This window comes from Abramis brama (assembly GCF_963993115.1).
Source record: "Abramis brama genome assembly, chromosome: 4".
In the NCBI taxonomy this organism is placed as follows: Eukaryota; Metazoa; Chordata; class Actinopteri; order Cypriniformes; family Leuciscidae; genus Abramis; species Abramis brama.
Genome location: NC_139966.1, coordinates 57,398,815 through 57,420,193, shown reverse-complemented (window position 1 = coordinate 57,420,193; position 21,379 = coordinate 57,398,815). Strand labels below are relative to the sequence as shown.

The following is a 21,379-nucleotide window of genomic DNA, read 5'->3' as shown; positions in this document are numbered from 1 at the left end:
TTTTTGTTTTGTTTGTAAAGATTGTTCAATTCTTGTATACCGTTCATTGAAGTGTTATTGTTATTATGATTATTTTAAATGTATTAGCCTACTCTAGAGTTTGCCATGAATATAGCCACTGATGTTGATACGCCGTTAAATAATAAATAAATTAAATAAATGAAGAAATCCATTATAAGTTGTGGACAAAACAGAATGGTGTACAGGTAATATCAAAATGCCATCAGACTTTTTAAGAAAAAATGTGTTTATCTATGCAAAATGCAACTCAGCTTAATCATTTTTGGGTTACCAATATTTGTTCAGTGTATCAGAAAAGTTGAGATCTAAGCAAGCTTCCAGGGGTGAGATTTAGAAGAAGTCCTGCATACAAAACCAGAGAGAAGTCTGTCGTTTTCACTGGAAGACCCATTTAGGCCTATACAATTTTGATTAAAAATTATGAGGTAATTTTTTTAACATAATACAATATGTATTTTGAGCAGTATGGAGGATATAAAATAGCAAAATAAACATTTGTCAGTAAGTAATATTTACTTTTAATACTTAAGTAGCCTACATTAAAAATTAAGTAGGCCAACTTTTTTACTCTAGCAAAATTGAAGCCTACTTAATTTTACAATTTTGATTAAAAATTATGAGGTAATTTTTTTAACATAATACAATACGTATTTTGAGCAGTATGGAGGATATAAAATAGCAAAATAAACATTTGTCAGTAAGTAATATTTACTTTTAATACTTAAGTAGCCTACATTAAAAATTAAGTAGGCCAACTTTTTTACTCTAGCAAAATTGAAGCCTACTTAATTTTAATACTTATATATATTTCTGTACTTTTACTCGAGTAGGCTACTTGATTTGTGTACTTCGTCCACCACTGATAAGTTGTTCTCAATAAGATATATAACATACATTTATAAAAACAGATTTGTGTACATTTTAAAACAGCAAGACTCAAGTAAAGATGGCGACGTCCAATATCACGGCAAACTAAAGTCATATATCACAGTTGAAGCGACACACGTCCGTCCGTCCAATCAAAGTGCGTCAAATGCGCACATCAAAACTGACTGGAGCAACTCCGATGGAAGACGGTGATTAAATCTAAAACCTTCAGATGACACGCAGCACATATATCTGTCTCTGTAAGTTAGCCAAAAAGTTATTATCGTATATAGTTCGGCTATAGAATGCGGTAGTCACGTGATTAACGAACTGTGAATGACTGTGTGAACGCGGCCTAGTGTTGATGGCTGTTGGTTGCTGAAGTGTTCTGTGTGGTTGGTCTCAAGTGAAAACAGTCCATCTTTAAGTCTCCAATGGCTCAAGTTCCTCTTTTAATGTAAGTTTTGAGGTGTTTTGTAAGGTTTTTTGTTGTTGTAATGTTACTGTTTGCCCCCGGGCGCCGCAGAAAATATGTCTGCCCACTGCTCTCTGTGTGTGTGTGTGTGTGTGTGTTTAACACTCACTGCTGTGTGTGTGCACTTGGATGGGTGAAATGCAGAGCACAAATTCCGAGTATGGAACATGTCACTTTCACTTCACTTTTTAAAAAAAAAATGTAGCACCCACATTTCATCTCTGTGCTTGTTGTGCTTTCTGTCTTCCTATTTGTATTTTCACTGGTTTGAGGCATCATTTATGTCTTGCCATGTACGTGATCTGTGACACACCACACTTTCTAACCTCTGATTAGATGGCCGTGTCAATAACTCACACCTGAGCTAGAGGGTTGAACACCTCACTTGGCACCCATGCATGAAACACATCAATCAAACATCTAACATTTAAGTGCAAAATTACTGCATTGTTCTGAGGCACTCACAGAATCTTCCCCTGCTCCCTGTTCCTGCAGTAAATCACAATTATGAACATCATCGCCATAAATGCATCTGAATGTACGGGGTGTAATATTTGTTTGTGTTGAGGTTAGCGTGCAGGAACACCGCGTACTTTTACACTGTAAATGATCCAACACCTGGAGATGTTCTTCTAGTCACAAACTGCCACAGAACCGAAAATTATGGTCTTTAGTTAGTTAATTGATACCAACTGAAACTGGCAGGAACATCTGAAGGTTGTGGTCCAGTTATTATCTAACCATTGTTTTCATTTGAATGCCTGTTTGCGTATTTTATTGGAATGTCCTTCTGTAAACGACATTCGGCAATGCTTTTATTCAGAAATTGCATTAATGGACATTTTTACAAAAGTTTCTCCTTGGAAAATATTAGAGTTTATTTTGTTTTGTTTTGTTTGTAAAGATTGTTAAATTCTTGTATACCAGCATTCACTGAAGTGTTATGATTCATTTAAAATTTGATTATGCCATGAATATTGCCATTGATGCGGATATGGCATTAAATAATAAATTAATTAAATGTATGAGGAAATCCATTTTAAAGTTGTGGGCAAAACGGTGTACATGGTGTAAAGATAATATCAAGATGCCACCAGACTATTTTTTTTAATAGAAAATATGTTTATCTATGCAAAATGCAACTTAAGTGGTTGCCAGGGTGTTGCTATGCAATTTCTAAGGCTGTATGGCCCGAGTCAAACCAGCCAGAGTTCAGGTCATGGTTAAACCACACAAAAAGTAAATAACCCTATAATGTGGCTTCAGAAGGCTTTAAATATGAGAATTCCTGCTGAAAACAAACCTAAAGGACCGTTCACTCCAAGAACAATAACTATATTAGCATCCACACCAGTGGACGATATTCTGTTTATTATAAGCGTGCTGCAGTTTTGTCGACTGCACGCTTTAAATGCTCGAGCTCATTAAAGCAGGATGGATTCTGATTGGCTGTCAATGTTTTTATCGTTTATTAGCTGGAAATGTTTGTCTATGAAAAAATTATAATATGCACTATTTTTTTTTTTTTTTTTGTGTGTGCTTTTGTTCATTCTTTGGGAATGGGAACATGCTTGAGTTTGAGTAGCATAAATGATAATTTGTAGGTGAACTGTTCCTTTAAATCTCTGCTTCCACTTGCACTGCTCAGATTCCCAGAATGAGACTGCGAATCCTGATCAAGCCGTCACTTAATGTCACAGTAAGCATCTGATCAAGGCGTTCATGTCTTTGGCCTCATTTAACAGGAAGAGAGACACAGTTAATCCACAGTCCGGTATAATAGGCTTAAGTGTGACCCAGTGTGGGCGTTTTTTTTTTTTTTACATTTACCTAGAGAACAGGACAGTAACATCATGTCCTCTTTCGGGCCGTGGGTGATCATTGCATTATAAAAACATAAAGAGGCAGAAAGACGCTCCGTGCATCGCTGTGAACGTAACCTTGAGAAAAGCAAAACAGGGAATGGAAATTTCCCAAATGCATCGGGATGGGCCGAGCTGCGCTGTCATGTGATTCAGATGAAACTGAAACACAGCCCTTTTTTATCTGTGTGAGCAGCACCTGGTCATTATTACCATGTCACATTTATTAGCTGATGACGCCAATCTGGTTTTGTCCTTGTGCACAAAGAGATAAATGACACTGTTCCGAAACAAACACATTTGAGATAAAATACAAGTAGCTGTTGGAAAACAAAAGCTGCTTGATAAATCTAAGTGAGCTGTATACAACCATTGTATTCAAACCAGGAGTTTTTATTTTAGTTTTATTCATAATTTGTATTAGTTTTCATGGTCATTTTAGTAAATTTAGTCTTTTTTTTATTTTTTAAATGTTGCTATTTTGGTTTATTTTAATTTTAGTTTATTTCCAGTTAGTCATTTTAGTGCTGTCATTTCCCAAACACGCGCGAAGCCCTCGACCAATCACAACACGCTGGTCCAGCCGGCCAATCAGAGCACAGTGTGCTTTTCAGAAGGAGGGGCTTCATAGAGACAGGAACTAAACAGAGCGTTTGTATTTATTTTTCTGATTTTCGAATAGATTTTTGCTTCAAATCAAAGTTTGTAATGTTGTGATGGCTTTAACTCTTTAACAAAGACTTTTTTTTTCCCGGAACCAATGCCGTTATAAAAGGAGATGGGCACTGTTGCGCTATAGGGTGTAGTAGAGCACGTGACGGTATGTTTGGTCAATAGTGTGAGGTAATGCAGTGTGAGACAGAGCTTTGGCATGTGTTGTTCTTCCTGTTACTTACGTCCCCCAATGTCCTTTCGCAGGAAATTGTAACATTGCTGTTCAAGTTATGTGTGGTTGTAAACCGTGCCGACAGAGAATGTATTTTATAGCCATATTCAGACATGATTTCCTGTGGGAATTAAGGGAATGTGCTTTAGATGTTTGTCGTGGCGATTAAATCACGCTCCATTCCTGTCATACAATAATCTAACAGCAGGATATTATGATGGCATATGTTTTTTTTAGTCTGTTGTGGCAAGTTTTATGCGTCTCATGTACAGTATGCAGTGCCGGTGAGGACAGTTTATCCAGGAATCCCGATCTCTGATTCTCTCTGATCGCTGTAATCCCCTTCCCCAGCTCTCTGCAGAAACAAACTCCAGAAGTCACTGGGGTCATATGCTTTGGATCCGGGTTGTCTTTTACAATATTAATGGAAAGTTTTGATGCCGTTGTAGAGGTTCGTCTCAGCTACTCCTGCAGGTCCAGGAATTCAAGGCTCTTTCAGCTGTAAGAGGATTACAGGTCCAAAGCTTCATATCAAAAGATGCCCGTATTCCTCCCTGGCTGTTCTGCTGTTCATCTGGAAAAATCCCTGGATTTATGTCATGGCTCATTGTGGTTACATTCTTGGCGTTGTGGTGGTGGTGGTGATGTACTTCACTAGGACCAGGGTTATTATCGTTAACTAAAACTATTAAAAACATTTCTGGCAATTGGAATGAAGCTAATCTTTGAGCAAATTAATGCTGCTGACACCTCATTTTTTAAAGTTCTGCTAACTTATGAGGGCTTACAATGTTCACTAGTAATCAAACCCATGACCTTGGCTTTGCTAGCGCCGGGTTGTACAGTTTAAAGGTATAGTGGAGGATCTTTCCGAATTTTAGATAAGACCCGCCCTCTCCACTTTTTGAATAAGTTTGATTGATTCACCAGAATGATTGACAATTAGGAGGACCAATAGTATAGGTGATCCACCCGGAAGTAAAAAATCCTCCGCTATACCTTTAAGTTACAGGACGGCTGGATTATATTATGTTTTGTGTGTTTTGGTATGATATTTTGGATGCTGGTTTAGTTTTTCTGGCGAATATGCATCATTCGCATAATATTAGTCCACCAGTCAGACCAGCCTGGACCATCATGTTGGTTTATCTTTCCATTCGGGGATTTAAGCATTCGCACATTGAAAAGAATACCGTCACAGATGCTGATGATGAGATTCTGAGTGTTAAACTCTGCAGTTCTGCAAACCTCCTATAACCCATTGACCTTAAATATATTTCAGATCTCATCCTACTGCGACACTCGGTGTAGAACTTGGCTCGGTGTTCAGAAAGACACAACACACACTAGTAAGCCTGCACAAAACATCAGGGTCAGTGAAATGCACATATTTTCACAGTTTCACTTCCTGTCTGTGTCAAGAGCGTTTGTTTTCCGGTCTAATGACTCTGTTACAAACACAGTAAAGCCTCCTGCCACAGCTGTACACACCGGAAACATAACACCATCAGATGTGATGATAGTGCTGACTATATTTAATGCGAGTCCATAAACTAGAGGACATGCGTACGTACCATTATCTATTACGTCCCCACGCCCTATTTTTTATTTTGTTTCTCAAGTTTCACTCAAGAATCGCTGTGTTTAAATCATGACTTTAGTCATAAGTAATTGCTTGTGATATTTGATGTTTGTGGTGTAAATTACTACAACAGTCTCAAACTCAGCTCCTGGAGGGCCACAGACTTGCAGAGTTCAACCCTAATTAAACACACCTGATCCAGCCAATCAAGGTCTTCAAGATTACTTGCAAAACGTCCAAGCAAGGGAGCGAAACTCTGCAGGGCTGTGGCGCTTCAGAAACTGAGTTTGAGATCATTGTTCTACTAGAACAAGTTCTACAAAAACAACTGTTTTTGTTGTTTGCAAATTGGTCGTTGCGTAATGAGTTGCGTAATGAGTAATAGTTGCGTAATGAGTAATAGCTTCTTTTAATTAATGCGTTTTATATCTAATTAATGCCAGCTTTTTTTGCTATAAATTACAGAAATAGCATCTGAGGACTAATTCTAATTTTTCTCAGTTATTTTGCTTTATTTCTGGATTCAATCAGAGGCTCGTTCTTACGCACTAGAGCACATACACATGCACATTCTTCAAAAATGGTGCTTTAATTCTTTTGACAAAATAGAAGACATAGAATGAAATTTGTACATATTCGAAATGAAAGATTGTTCTGAATGTCAGCTTGCTTTTTTTGCTCAAGATAAGGATTTATTAAGTCCACATGTCAGGCAAACAAGAAACTATGTTTCTAACCACAGGTCGAGATCAAGATTTCAACAACTTTGCGATGCTGTTTGCGAATGCCCGTTAAAACGATGCGGTTTCGGGAAACACCGACTCGTTAAACTGCTGATAACGACGGAACTTGCAACCATAGTTGACTAACGATGCTTTCGGGAAACACAGCCATTTAGTTCCTGTCTCTATGAAGCCCCTCCTTCTGAAAAGCACACTGTGCTCTGATTGGTCGGCTGGAGCAGTGTGTTGTGAATGGTCGAGTGCTTCGAGCGTCTTTGGGAAATGTCCCGCCCCTTACCATAGCCGCCAGTTTAACACACTACTAACTAACTCAACCAGGCCCTGCCCCTTTATTCTGCGCATTAATTATTTAAATGAGGAATATTGTGACGTGTTCGTTCCGGAAGAAACTCAAGACTACAATGGAGGCGTTTCAGGAGTTCAGAAACACTGACACTGATATAGAGAATAACTCCCTCTGGAGGGACTTTCTCACACTAAAGAAAGATGAACATGCAAAAAAAAGCTATTTAAAGGTTCTTCATTGAATCATCAATGCCAATAGTCACAGATAATATATTTTTATATTGTTTTGTAATATCCATCTGACAGATTTCCAACACTGGTGGCCTCAGCAGGGCCTATTATTATGAGGCATTTTGCTGTTGAAGTGATGTGCATAGCGTGAGCTTCGTGTCTGACTCTCCGCAGGTTCCCATGAGTGCGGACAGCAGGCGGCTGTTTGTTTAATTCGAGGGGATAAAATGATTATATAAGAGTGAGCCAGGAGCCGGGGGAAGATGAGCCGACCTCTACCCCTGATCAGCAGGGGACCGGCGGGATGTCTTCTCTCTCACGGACCCCCGTGCTCTGAAAACCAAGAAATACACACAAAATCTCCAGAACCTTCCTTTTACGGTGCAATTTTCTTCTCATTTCAGCAATGTAGTCGAGTTTCAGAACTTTACCTGGAAGAAATTCCAAGCCATTCGTCACGCAGACTCGCACAATGGAGGATGAAGGTTGAAAGCATACTTTAAAAAAATGCTTTCACAATTAGCTTTCACAATTTAAAGTTGAGCATTTCCCGGTTTGATTTGAAAGGATAGTAAAAGGTAGATAATTCGGACTAATAAAAGTCTAATAAAAGAAATCAACCAAAAGCCTACCTGAACGAATGGGTAAACAGTGCCTCCCTCAAGTATTTACAGAACAAGATGTTTAATTGACAGCTGCAGCCCAGAAAAAGCCATGGGTTTAGTTTGCCCTTTCACACACTAAACATTTCAGTTACCTGCTTTTTTCAGCTCAGGAGAAGAGGTGAACCAGTTCAGAGGGCTGGAAAAGGGGTTTTGCAAAAGGATTTCTATATACTTGTGACTCTGTTAGTCCACAGTCAGGCAGATGGTTTACCAAAGGAAGAAATTTAGCACCACTATACCTCTCCATGGGACGGGACGTCCTACAAAGATCGGTGTGATGGTAAACTGTAAAAACCTCCAACAGGTGACACAGATTTAAGATATCACGACACATGATAACCCCAGTCTAGCATTAGGAAAACATGGGCAAGATCAGTGTTCATGGGAGGCTATCAGAGAGAAACTGATTTCCAGAAGAAAAAACATTGCTGCCCATCTCAAGTTTGCAGGAAACCTTCCAGGATGTTCTGAAGCTCTACTGGAAAAATTATTCTTTGGACTGATGAGATGCAAGGTAACATTTAATTTCTCGTAAAGATGCATAACCCCCACCACCACCCAAAAACATTGAATAAAATAAAACTCCTCATGTAGTTTTAAACCAAAAATGTGTTCCACAGAAAGAAAGTAAGTCAGGTTTGGATTGACATGTTTGTTTGAGGTTATTGCCAAGAATAGAGGTTAAAAAAGGGTTCTGCATTTTAAATTATCTTGGTCAGTAAAAGCATTCGTTCAATGAGGAACATGAACTCTGAAACCACACTTCGGAAACCATTACTTCCGAAATCCAGATAATTCCAATGGATTCACTATGAATTGGTATTATCTGAATGAATGAATTGAAATCTGTTGACTGCAGTGAACAAATACTATAAAATTGGATTGCAGATGCAAACTTGTTTATCTTCTGACTTGATAAACAAGGTTCTTACTTGATAAAATGGCTCATACTGTAGTTTTCTTCTGATATTGGTCAATGAAAGCATTAGTTCAAAGAAGATATGAACATTTTTAGGCCACATTTCAGAAACTATTCATTCCGAAATCCAGATTATTCCAATGGATTCACATTGAAAAGCTATCTGAATGAATTGTAAATCTGTTGACCCGTTCTGCAGTGAACAAACGCTATAAAATTGGATTGCAGATGCAAACTTGTGTATCTTCCAACTTAATAAACAAGGTTCTTACTTGATAAAATGGCTCACATAATTTTCGTCTGCATTAAAACTGATCAATGAAAGCATTAGTTCAATTAACATTAAATTTTTAGGCCACATTTCAGAAACCATCATTCCGAAATCCAGATTATTCCAGTGGATTCACATTGAAAAGCTATCTGAATGAATTGTAAATCTGTTGACCTGTTCGGCATTGGACAAACGCTATAAAATTTTACTGCAGATGCAAACTCGTTTACTTGATAAAATGGCTCACATAGTTTTCTTTTGCATTGTAACTGATATTAGTCAATGAAAGCATTAGTTCAATCAAGATTTTTAGACCACATTTCAGAAACCATTCATTCTGAAATCCAGATTATTCCAATGGATTTACATTGGTCTACTAAAGAAATTTAACTGTACTCATACTAATATTTTGTACTATGGAAAGCGTGCCATTTCTCAATGGATGCTATCGTTTCAAAAGCAGAGCTGGGATTTCTCCCGTCCATTTTTCACACAGTGTGGAGACAGAAAAATGCTTTTGTTGATCCAGTCCTACCTATAGAGTCGGGGCGTCGCCTGGGGCCCACGGCCCGTTTCAATGGGTCAGACATTCCAGCATCCGTGTTCTTTTGTGAACTCCAGCTCAGAGACCGCAGTGGCCTTTAATCCGAGGGTAAATCACTGTAGATCGGAGTCCCGTACGGCCCTGCTCCACTTCCACTGGGGGATTTGGCCGATCAGGGGGGGTGACGAACAACTTCTGTGCAAAGGTGGTCAGGCGAGTGATTCGTTTGAGTTGTGCTGGGAGTGAAACAACAAACTCAACTCGTTGCCTTTGTCCGCGGTGAACCAAAGCAGTGCGGGGCGAATCATTCCCGACTCGTTTTAATCTGTCATTGTGTCTAACGTCATCTCAGAAGTTCCTCTTTTTGGAAAATTCCTCCTTTTGTTCCTCACGGATCCTCTCTTCGGCATCATACTCATGTGGTTTCATGATCTTATTCACTGCTTTAGAAAAGCCTACTGTTTCTTTGTAGACAGAAATTACATTAAAAGGAGCGTCTACACATTTACTGTATGCCAAGAATTTACAAAAATTATGTTTATTTCTCCTAACACATTTAAGGGGGAACTTTTGAGACAAAGGCGAGTTAAATCATAGACTGAGCAGCAACCTCTAAACCTGATCTCTGTATGTTATGTAGGGCATACGGTGGGTTGTGGCCTGTACCTTTGGTTTCTCTGAAGTCAAATCATTTGTCATTTTTAGACCACAATTTAGAAAACATTCACTCCTGATAATGCAAATGGGTTGGCACAGATATAGACCCCAAGATATTCTCCCTTACCACACAGAATATTAAGATTTTTTTTAGTTCTACATTTCTTTCAAACTTAGATGTTTCTAATGACATGTCTTAGGAAAAATAGATATAAATTTGTCAATCCTTGACACGTAGACATGTGAGATTACTTCTTTTCACTCAATTTAATCTAATTTCTGTCTACTGCGAAACACTAAGACATCACAGCAATGAATTTTCAAGGGACAACCAGCGTACAGAGGTATAACATGAATGTGGACAACAGCTCAGATTATTTGGTCTTGAGAAAATGTAGAGGTGATATTGAGATATTTGGTATTTTAGAGAATCAGCACAGTTTGATTGTAATGTGAGATCACTGAAGGGTTCTTTATTGGCATTGATAGTTTCATAAAGAAACTTCATTGAATCTTTCTATTTCTATACAGTGGAAAAATGTTCTTTCATTATTTTTTTAATGTTCTTCACAATAAGAAAATGGTTCTTTTAAGAACTTCTCACTGAAAGGTTCTTTGGCATCGCTATGAAAACTCCGTTTTGAAACCTTTATTTTTAAGAGTCCATCAGGAGAAACTCAACATTTGCTCTCATTGCTGTCTAGGAGAAACAATTGTGATTATTAAAGGTTTAATTCAGTAAATCGTATGATGTTGAACGCCTTCCTGAGGCAGGGAAAGATATTCACTCGGGCCGGTCCGGGGTGGAAGGCTGTTCAGTGTTTGTATACAATCCACGCAGAGGCTCCGCCCACTTTCCGAAAGGCTGATGCAATGCGACCGACCGGCATTGGAATATAAACCGTCATTCAGCAGCATCAGAACACGACAGTGATACCGGACGCGCCCAGAGGACACATCCGTTTACCTTAAACAATAATATTAGTAGTACAAATTGTAGGCTTTATAAGTAAGCTATTACACTGTTTATATTTATTATTAATTTACTTTATTAATATTTATTGGTTATCTATTACGGCACATTCCTGAAGGATCAACTGTTATCGGTTCTGTAATTGATCACTGGAAAATTCTTCACGACTGGGAGGGTTTGCTCTTATTTTCCCCCATTCATACCGGAGCTGAAGAAACGGATTTTCTTCTTTAATTCTTGAGGTAAGATTTCATACCGGTTCGACATTATTTTTGTTTCAGAACCTTTTAAGATTTTCTGACGTTTTTTATTTTATTTATCCAGATCACACTGTTGTCTTCCTTTTAAATCGTTTTTCTTTAATTTTGGTGTGGTATGTCTTCAGTTTTGTACGACGTGACTCATTCGTGTTTCATCTTTTTTTTTTCTACACATCCGTTTAAAAGGAATTCATTCATTCATCAAACACACCTACGCCTGTGCAACTCTAATAACATTAAACATTAATATTTTGAAAAACTATGTCAACGGCTGCATATATTAAATTAGCTAACGTTACATGATTTATTGTTGTTTTATTGGTGATGTCGTTTAATTTGACCGGTGATTGTTGATAAACGCGTGGGCGTCTGCTTCACACTCCGAGCATCTGCATCATTTTTGTCATTCACGCATTATTATCATCATTATTATTTGATCTTATATAATTATTCTTAGGATTTGGGAGTTTAAATGGAAATTCAACATTTTAGTTTACGTTTCAAAGTCTAAAATTGTCATCAGAATCGGTTTAAATACGTTAAACGAGTTACCCTACAAGAATAAATACCCTAATTGTGGTGTTTAATCATTTTGTTCAGATTATATAAATATAGACTGATCAGACGTCGGTATAAATAGTTGATGACGATGCGGCGGACACAGCGCGTGCCGATCTGTTGTACCGGTTTGTAATTTTCCACTCGGCTCTGGTTGGTCACATGACCTGATGCGCGTGGGCGCGCATTTTGCTGAACGCAGGCGATGGAGCGCGCATTGATCGTTTAAAGATTTCTGGGGACACAAGTTTTTCTGTGAACACCATTGTAAAGGTGTTTCTGTAATTGTGTTTATTGAGGGCTGTTTTAATACTTTAGTTGACATAATATTAAAAGAAGCAATAACCAACTACACGGATAAGGGTAAATAATATCAGTCAAACCAGTTGCATGAGAATTTCTTACACAAAACACAGATTTAAAGCCTCCCAACACTAATCACCACAGATAAACATAAATCCTTTCAAAATAAGGAGACTATATTTCATTGTTTTTTTAATTACAGGATGAACAAAAACCCTGCAAATCCAAAGATGAGTAGTTTTAACATCGCTCCAGACATGGACAGCAATAGTTCCAACAGCGAGTACACAAGTTATCAAGACTGTCCCACCAAAGGCCCCTTCAACGGGTAAAACCTGCATCATTTGACCTAGACAAGTCACTATTAGTTAATAGGTCAACTTATATAAAACAAAGCATTTTCTAATGCTCTGATTTGATTGCAGAATACAGTATACGGATGTGGATGCCGAAAGTCAGAACTTCCTGTCTGATCACTTGGGCAAGAAGAAATATGAAGCTGAATATGTAAGTGGTTCATTTGACCTAAGATGTTTCATCAGATAGTGCACTTAAACGTCACGTTATAAATCTCGCTGTTCTTGTTTTTTCAGAGCCATGGCACGGCGTCGTTCGGGATGTCAGTGTTTAACTTGGGCAATGCCATCATGGGAAGCGGAATACTGGGACTTGCGTATGCCATGGCTAATACTGGCATCGCCATGTTTGTGTGAGTATTGAGGTGCTTCTTCTGGATCTGTTTCACCTCATACGAACTGCCAAAAACACCTCGGTTTTAAAAATGTACATGAGCTGATACCAGACCCACCCGCTTCTCTAGTTTGGTTTTAAAGAGTTAGCATGAAAGTTCATATTTTTGTCAGCCGAAAGTATGTACACAATTGTCCAATTGAGTCCAGTAATTTGCCACAGATTCTGGTTGGTGTGTAAATCTACTGTAGCTGATCTGAGCCGGTCAGTTCGGCTCTGATTAATGAAGTAAATGGAAGTCGTGCTTCTTCTCAGTGTTTATAAACAAAGCCATGTGTGAGTTTCCACTGGTTATATACAAGTGAAGGATGCAAGTGGAGTCATACTGCTTTGTTAATGCGTCCGGATGCCAAATCATCCATCAAAGTATGACTTAAATGATTTCTTGGTTAACCGAAATGGGATTTCCAGTGACCGATAAATCAGGGTGGACAATATAATCCGAATGAATTTAAACCAGAATTTGAGTTTAAACCAGGAAATGCATTGAAATAAATGGGCATGGCTGGTTTAATTGAAGTGTTTGAGGGAACGCTTTACTGTTAGGTTAAAGAATGAGCTACATAGTAAAGATGTGATGCACGTGAAATGGAAATCTACTGAAGGTCACGCAGGTTATAATGGGATCAGTCGAGCTGCAGACAGTGGAATGAGTGAGTGTGTGAGAATATAATCAGGTCTAATCCGTAGTCACCTCCCTCTGTTATGAACACACGCGTGTTTGTGTGTGGGTTGTGGGTGTGTGTTTGTAACGTGACGCATTACAGAGAGCCCATTATGTCCAGTTACGTTAGGTTTGAGTTGAGGCCATCTTGTCTACATAGACATATCATTTAACATCTAAAGTCAACATGAGTTTCTGGTTTTCTTAATGCATCCTAGCTAACAAAGAACAACGTTTCGCTAACATTCCCACTAAGTTCTGAACGTTCAAAATGTTGTTTTTTAAATGGTTAATGGAACACTCCATTTTATCATTTTTCAAACATTATAGGAATGTTACGTCTCTCTCTGAACATTCCGAAAAACAAGGAACATTTAAAAAAAAACTAAAACGTGTCAGAAAAAGAACGTTCCATATACTTGATGTATTTATAATGTTTTGTGCTAACGTTTTGAGAACATTATCAAAGACCAGATAACTTTTGTTTTTCCCCATCTTTGATGAAAATAAAACCCTTAACCATCTAATCAATTACAGTTCAGATTCTGCTTGTTTCAGAGAAGAGACTTCAACTTTCGGTGTTCTGTTCTTGTTCATTTCTGTAGGATCCTGCTGCTCGCCGTGGCCATTTTCTCCCTGTACTCGGTCCATTTGCTGCTTAAAACGGCCAATGAAGGAGGTTAGCGTCTCTCTCTGATAACCTGTGATACTGTGAGCATGTTTCTATTTTTACCTGTGATAAGTGTGAGTTTTAACTCACTGACTCCCTCCGTCCAGGTTCTCTGGTGTACGAACAGCTGGGCTACAAAGCCTTCGGGATTCCAGGAAAACTGGCAGCGTCCTGCTCTATCACCATGCAGAACTTTGGAGGTATGACCAGTAGTGTGAACATGCAGATAACACTGAGCTTGGTTTGGTTTTTAAAGGCTCTAAAGTGTTTTCAAACTCTGTTTAAATCCCAGCAATGGCGAGCTACCTCTACATCGTGAAGTACGAGCTGCCCATCGTCATCAAGGCCTTCTTAGACATCAATGACAAGTAAGATTCCACAGGCTGATGTTGTTGTTGTTGCACTGGAATGTTTTTCAGCTCTGCTTAGAACAGTGTGAGCGCTTCATTGTACAGCTGTCCGGCCGGGGGGGACTGAACGTCTGTTCAAAGACGTCGATTGAGAGCTTTGTGACAGTGACCTAATACAACAAACACTGACATTTAAGATTCAGACCCCTACATGGAGCCCAACATGATGCACGGCCCCAGACAGAACTGAAACACTGCAAACACGCTCGCAGAATGTGTTTTTGAAACAGGATGTTGCAGAACAGCTGCGTGTTATTTCCTCAGCACTGATATCAATCTTTGATATAATGTGTTTTGCAGCGCGTGGTACACTAATGGAGATTACCTGGTTCTGATAGTCACCGTCAGCATCATACTGCCTCTCTCGCTGCTTAAAAACCTCGGTAAGTAAGTGTGCCCGCAGGACGGTGAAACTCACAAAACCATAATTCACCCTAAAATTAATAAGGGGTTATATTTTGCACAAAGAAAATTAAGATACGTTAAATTAGTATTAGATAACACTTTATTTTACATATGTTCACATGTGCATGTGTTATGTTACTATATACTTTATGCATGCAACTAACCCTAACCCTATAGTAAGTACATGTAGTTAATTATTGTACTTAAATGTATAATAACAATGTAACACGGACAGCTTAAAATAAAGTGTTACCTAAAATTATTATGCAATTAAATAGAAATATATATATATATATGACTGTGAGCATGACTGGAGATGTGGTCTGTGGTGTGTTTTGTGCGGATCCTCATGGTGTGTGTTTGTTTCTTCTCAGGTTATCTAGGCTACACTAGTGGTTTCTCCTTGCTGTGCATGGTGTTCTTCGTCATTGTGGTGAGTACTGAGATGTTCCTCATAAAATGCTAATGGACACATGCAAATGAGAGCGAGAGTGTCATTCGAGCTGCTATTGTTAGTCTGATGAGACGTTCCTTCCTGCTTTTGTTCTCCAGGTGATCTACAAGAAGTTCCAGATCCCGTGTCCACTACCGGAGAACTTCATTAACATCACAGTGAACGCCTCTCAGCCACAGGCCAACACCACTGAAGAAGAAGAGTGCTGCAAACCCAAGTACTTCGTCTTTAACTCACAGGTACGACACGGATATTTGCATTCGGATATTTGCATTTGAGTGAGAGGAGTGTGTGGTGATCTAACTTTATTGTTTGTCTTAGACTGTGTATGCGGTGCCCATTTTGACCTTTGCGTTTGTGTGCCACCCGGCTATCCTGCCCATGTACGAGGAGCTCAAAGAGTGAGTAACATTTACGCCTAAATATTACATTTAAAGAGGTCCTATTATTCCCTTTTACAAAGTCTTGATGTTGTTGTTTCTCTACTAGAACAGGTTTTCCTGCTTGAATGTTGATTATTTTCCTCATATTCTCCATTGTTGCGGCTCCTCTCTTCCCAGTCTCTCAGTAACGCTCTGTTTACTTCCTGTCTCTATGAAGCCCCTCCTTCTGAAAAGCACACTGTGCTCTGATTGGTCGAGCGCTTCGAGTGTGTTTGGGAAACCCCCCCGCCCCTTACCATAACTGCCAGTTTAACACACTACTAACTAACTCAACCAGGCCCCGCCCCTTTATTCTGCATATTAATTATTTAAATGAGGAATATTGTGACGTGTTCGTTCAGAAACACAGACACTGATATAGAGAATAACTCCCGCTGGAGGGACTTTTTAATGCTCAAACAGCAACATTACTCACTAAAGAAAGATGAAGATGGAAAACAGCATAATAGGTCCTCTTTAATGAGTTGTTTTTTGTGAGTTTAACCTCTGTAAAATTGTTTATAGTAATCAAGAATGAATCGTGGAAAAGCTAAGACAACCTAACACTTTCTCTTAACTTTCCATCCGCAGTCGTTCCCGAAGGAAGATGCAGAATGTTGCAAATGTGTCGTTCCTGGGAATGTTTATCATGTATCTGTTGGCAGCACTGTTCGGATATCTGACCTTCAACGGTGAGCAGAACGCATACGCACAGACACATCACATTACAAAACACGTTACAACACATTTGATAGTCCTGTTTGTTTTAAACGGAGGTGTGTCCGTTTAATGGCTTCGGATTGATCCGGCAAAAGGCCAGCGTTGAACCTCCTGGCTTTTTTTAAATTTTGGGAACAAGTGAGAGACGTTCAGCTGGAAATGTTATGCAATGGAGGGATTTCTCAGACGCAGCGAAGGAAAAATAAACATTTTTAGTGGGATGAGTTGTTGGATGTTCTGCACAAACTTGTTGTTGACAATAAAATGGGATTTTTACCATTCAGAGTAGGGTAACTAAAGCTAAAACCATACAAAAATACATTTTCGTCACTAAACTAAAACATAAATACGCTTATTTTATTTCAGCTAGTTTCCAAGGCAACATTTCTTATTTCCATTTAGTGCTCTATTTTAGAACTTGATGTACTAAAATAACTAAAACTTATAAAAAATATATACATATTTTAAAAACAAATGGAAATCTAAAAACCAAATACACAACAAAATTACTATAATGAAAATGGAAGATATTTAAAAGATATTATTTTAGTTAGTTTAGAGCTTTATTTTCATTTATTTATGTTATTAAAGAAAAGTGATTAAAATTAATACACATATATACATATATTTAAAAAAGGCCCAAAACACTACAAAATTATAAAAATAAAATTATATTATTTTGAAATAATATTATAATTATTTTGAAAAGTAAATTTTATTTAAACTAGTTGCCAAGGCAACATTATTTTAATTATTTATGTTTTATTTTAGAACTTTAATATATTATATACTAAAATATCTAAAGCTAAAACTGATTAAAAATTAATATACATAAAAAAAAAAACCTACTAAAATGAAAATATAAAATATAAAAAAGCTTATTTTATTTCAGCTAGGTGCCTAGGCAACATTTCTCAATTTCATTTAGTGCTTTTATTTTTTATTTTACAACTTGAAGTACTAAAGCAACTAAAATGTATTCAAAATTAATAAAAATATATGCATATTTAAAAAATCAAATCAAATCAAAAACTAAAAAAGGCCCAAAACACAACAAAATGACTCAAACAAAAATTGAAAATATAATCCTAAACCAACAATCTAATGTCAGTGATGTGTGAAGTAAAGATGTGGTGTTTTGTGTTCGACAGAGGCCGTTGAACCCGAGCTTCTGCACACTTACTCAAAGGTCTACAGTTTCGACGTGGTGCTTCTGATCGTGCGTTTCGCCGTCCTGACCGCCGTGACGCTCACCGTGCCCGTGGTTCTCTTCCCAGTGAGTATCCCACACATTCACAGGTGTTGACACACACACACACACACACACAGTGCTGATGTGAGGTGTGTTCTCTGCTTCAGATCCGCACCTCAGTCAACCAGCTGCTCGGAGCCTCTAAAGACTTCAGCTGGCCTCGGCACATCGGCATCACCGTCGCCCTGCTCGTCTGCGTCAACATCCTCGTCATCTTCGTTCCCACCATCAGGGACATTTTCGGATTCATCGGTAGGTGGATCATTCACATGGATGTGATGTGTCATTTTTGTATGATTAATATTCTATTTGCGGTTTGAAGTTTTAGTCATTTCGTTGTGCGTCTATATACACACACAAACAAATTGTGTATAAAAGTTTTTACTTTGATACAATTTGAGCAATTTTCACTCAGAAGTTGCAAGTAAATTTCACAAATAATTACAAAGAAATGGCAAATAACATTGAATTAAACATGACATTTTGAAGTAGAAAGACTGAAATAAGATTTCCTTGTAAATTTCTTTTATAATTACAACTTTGAAAAATTATTTAAAAATTAATGTTTATTTTTCAAATCTATTTACAACTTAGAATTTTTTTTACAGAAGTTTTCATACATTTTTATTTCCATTTGAGTTATTTTAGTACTTCAGCTTAAAAATTAGTGTCAACTATCTGAAATAAAAATTGTTTACTTAGTAGTACTTCAACTTAAAATATTAAAAATGAAACGTATTGTTTATTTTACAACTCTATTTACAACTTACAAATTATTCATTTTAATTTCCGTTATTTTAGTACTTAAAAGTTAGAAACGTTGCCTTGTCATGAAATCATATCTGAAAAGAGTAATTTCAGTTAACAGGAGTATTTCTGTCTCTCCGCAGGTGCGTCCGCTGCTGCCATGCTGATCTTCATCCTCCCATCAGCCTTCTACATCCGACTGGTGGAGAAGGAGTCCATGAGATCCGTGCAGAAGATCGGGGTAAGAGACTCGTGTCCGACTGCCTGTGTGTGTGTGTGTGTTCTTGAGGATGACAGACTCTCATCACGCTCTCGCTCTCCTCAGGCGCTGTTGTTCCTCATCATGGGAATCATAGTGATGATCTGCAGCATGACTTTGATCATCCTGGACTGGATCCACAACGCAGGGTCTTCAGACGACCACTCCGACGGCCACTAGTGGGCGTGTCCTAACGCTAATTGACACGCAGAAGGGGCGGAGCCTATCCGCAGACTCTGCCAGTGAGAACTAGAAGAAGCTGCTCTAATATCAGCGCAGAGCAAAGACAAACATCCCATTCTGAGAGAATGTCCTGAACTTTGTACAGTATGCTGTTAGGCCACACAGATGGTGATCCACTCGCATTGTTGTGCTTCTTTTTCTGTTTTTGTCGATTTGCTTTCCTATTGTGTTGAGTTTCGGTGGTACGTCGCACAGGAGCGTGTGCATTATTCACCGTTTTCAGGTTTAGTACTCACAAACCAAAACCAGTCAACAGCGAACGGAGACGCGTGTTCGACATCCGTTCGTACCTTTGCCAAAAATATCGGTGTTTGTATGTGGAAAAGCACTTACTGTTTTTCAGCAAATGTGAAAAGCTGTTATTCCGCACATTTTGGCTGTGCTTTAAACGCATTTGTTACAATGCCATTTATACTGTACTACTTGAGTCACCTTTACCTGTCGTGTAGATCTACTAATGAACAAATACTGATCGCTAGTTGTTGATTTCAGGCAAGGTGGAATGGCTGTATAACTTATTTAAACCCAGACGATGGCGAAGGGTGCCTTAAAGTCAACACGAGCTCAAAAACTACACGTTCTTGGTCTACACTGCAAAGTATGATGCTCTTCCTCAGTGTTTCTGTCTTGTTTTACAGTACAAATATCAAGACACATTTACTGATAGTCAGAGCTTCAGATATTAAGTCTTGTTTACTGAAAATGCATCAAAATTAAGAGGGTTTTTGCTAAAAATATCATCCAATGGGGTCAGAAAAATAACCTTGTTTAATGTTGTTGATTTTTCTGACCCCTTTGGATGATATTTGTCTTAGTTTTAAGCACAAACTAACTTCATTTTGACATATTTTACATTAAATACAGCAATGAAAAATCATTCTCCGTTAAATGTTTTCCAGTACAAATATCTAAACATTCTTAAATCAAGATGCAAGACAAAAATACTGACTAAAATAATTTGTTTGCAGTGTAACTGTTAACGATTCATCATTGCACGTTCTCTGAAATCACTGTTCAACTGACGTCACATCAAAATGATGTTTGCGACTAGTCGGATAACTATTTAATCACTGTTTTAGACTTTTGTAGGATATTCTAAACACTTATTTAATAAACTGAAGGTTACGACAATAATAGCGAATAACGGTTTTAAATATCCTGTTTTACGGCACATAACAGAAGTAAGAATGAGCTGCTAATGTGTTTCACGTTGACTTTAAAGCTTCACGGTCTGATTGTCGTTTGTTTCGGATGAACTACACACAGAATCAAACGCCAGGACGTTGTTGGCGAGAGGAAACGAGGCCGTTAGTTTTTAACTTGACTTGCCATTTCAGTGTTTGCCATCGGCAGCTTGAACGAGAGACAGACGGGGAGTGTGTGTCGTCCACTGATCAGCTGTTATTAGTGTGGTGAATTAATACGTCACACACACACACACACACACTTCACTGTGCTTCCAACTGCTCAAACCTCATGTGTCATCCAACCTGTTACTCTCCAGCCGTTATTTATGGAAGACATCAGTGTAATTTAATCTATTTTACTATATTTATATATATATATATTGTATATATGTGTATATATCACAAAATGAACTGTATATATGCTGTCAATTTTTCTTTTTTCTTCTTCTTTTGTTAAAATTTTGCTCAACATTGTTTTAAATATGGAAATGGCTTTAGATGTCCCTCGGTGTGTGTCGGGGCCCCGATCGGCCCCTCTTCATCTGGCTGTGAATGTCAAACTGAGCTCAAGATTCGGCTTGTAGTCGGCCCCGACACACACACACACACACACACACACACACACACACACACACACACACACACACACACACACACACACTTACACACACTCTCACATACGTTTTACATCACTACTAAATGCTGTAGTCGAAGCCGAGAGGCGTGAAGCGCTCCTCATGTACAAGAGGCCATTCCTGCGAATGATACGCTCTTGTTTCAATGAAACACTATGTATATCATGTAATTAATGTCTATTAAAGGTTGAAGATAACCCAGTTATGTGTCATTGATTTATTTTATAGAAAGAAATTACTTTTATTTTTAATTGAATGAAGTGCTTTAGTCAGTGGTTACACATAATGAGAGTTCAAAGAAACTTATGTGTGTGTGTGGGTGTGTGAGAGAGAGAGAGTGTGAATGTGTGTGTGAAAGAGAGTGTGAGTGTGTGTGAAAGAGTGTGAGAGGGAGTGTGTTTGTATGTGTGTGTTTGTTATTTGCAAAGGATTGTAGATCTCATTTGAAGTTCAGACATG

At 38.2% G+C, this 21,379-nt stretch overlaps 1 protein-coding gene across 1 annotated transcript; it reads left to right on the top strand.

The window, feature by feature from the left end:
* Positions 1–10,932: 10,932 nt before the first annotated feature.
* Positions 10,933–20,252, top strand: slc38a2 (solute carrier family 38 member 2). Its single transcript, XM_084111696.1, has 16 exons — positions 10,933–11,223; positions 12,305–12,430; positions 12,528–12,609; positions 12,696–12,811; positions 14,122–14,195; positions 14,294–14,386; positions 14,479–14,554; positions 14,897–14,979; positions 15,376–15,434; positions 15,554–15,694; positions 15,777–15,856; positions 16,469–16,569; positions 17,749–17,873; positions 17,957–18,101; positions 18,740–18,837; positions 18,922–20,252. Exons 2-16 carry the CDS (start codon positions 12,306–12,308, stop codon positions 19,033–19,035), a joined length of 1,512 nt encoding a protein of 503 aa, XP_083967822.1. The 5' UTR covers positions 10,933–11,223; position 12,305; the 3' UTR covers positions 19,036–20,252.
* Positions 20,253–21,379: the final 1,127 nt, after the last annotated feature.

Coding starts and splice junctions, on each gene's coding strand:
- slc38a2 (XM_084111696.1), top strand. CDS start 12,306: ATGAACAAAAACCCTGCAAATCCAAAGATGAGTAGTTTTAACATCGCT. Junction 16,570..17,748: donor CGGATATCTGACCTTCAACG/GTGAGCAGAACG, acceptor TGTGTTCGACAG/AGGCCGTTGAACCCGAGCTT. Junction 18,102..18,739: donor GGACATTTTCGGATTCATCG/GTAGGTGGATCA, acceptor GTCTCTCCGCAG/GTGCGTCCGCTGCTGCCATG.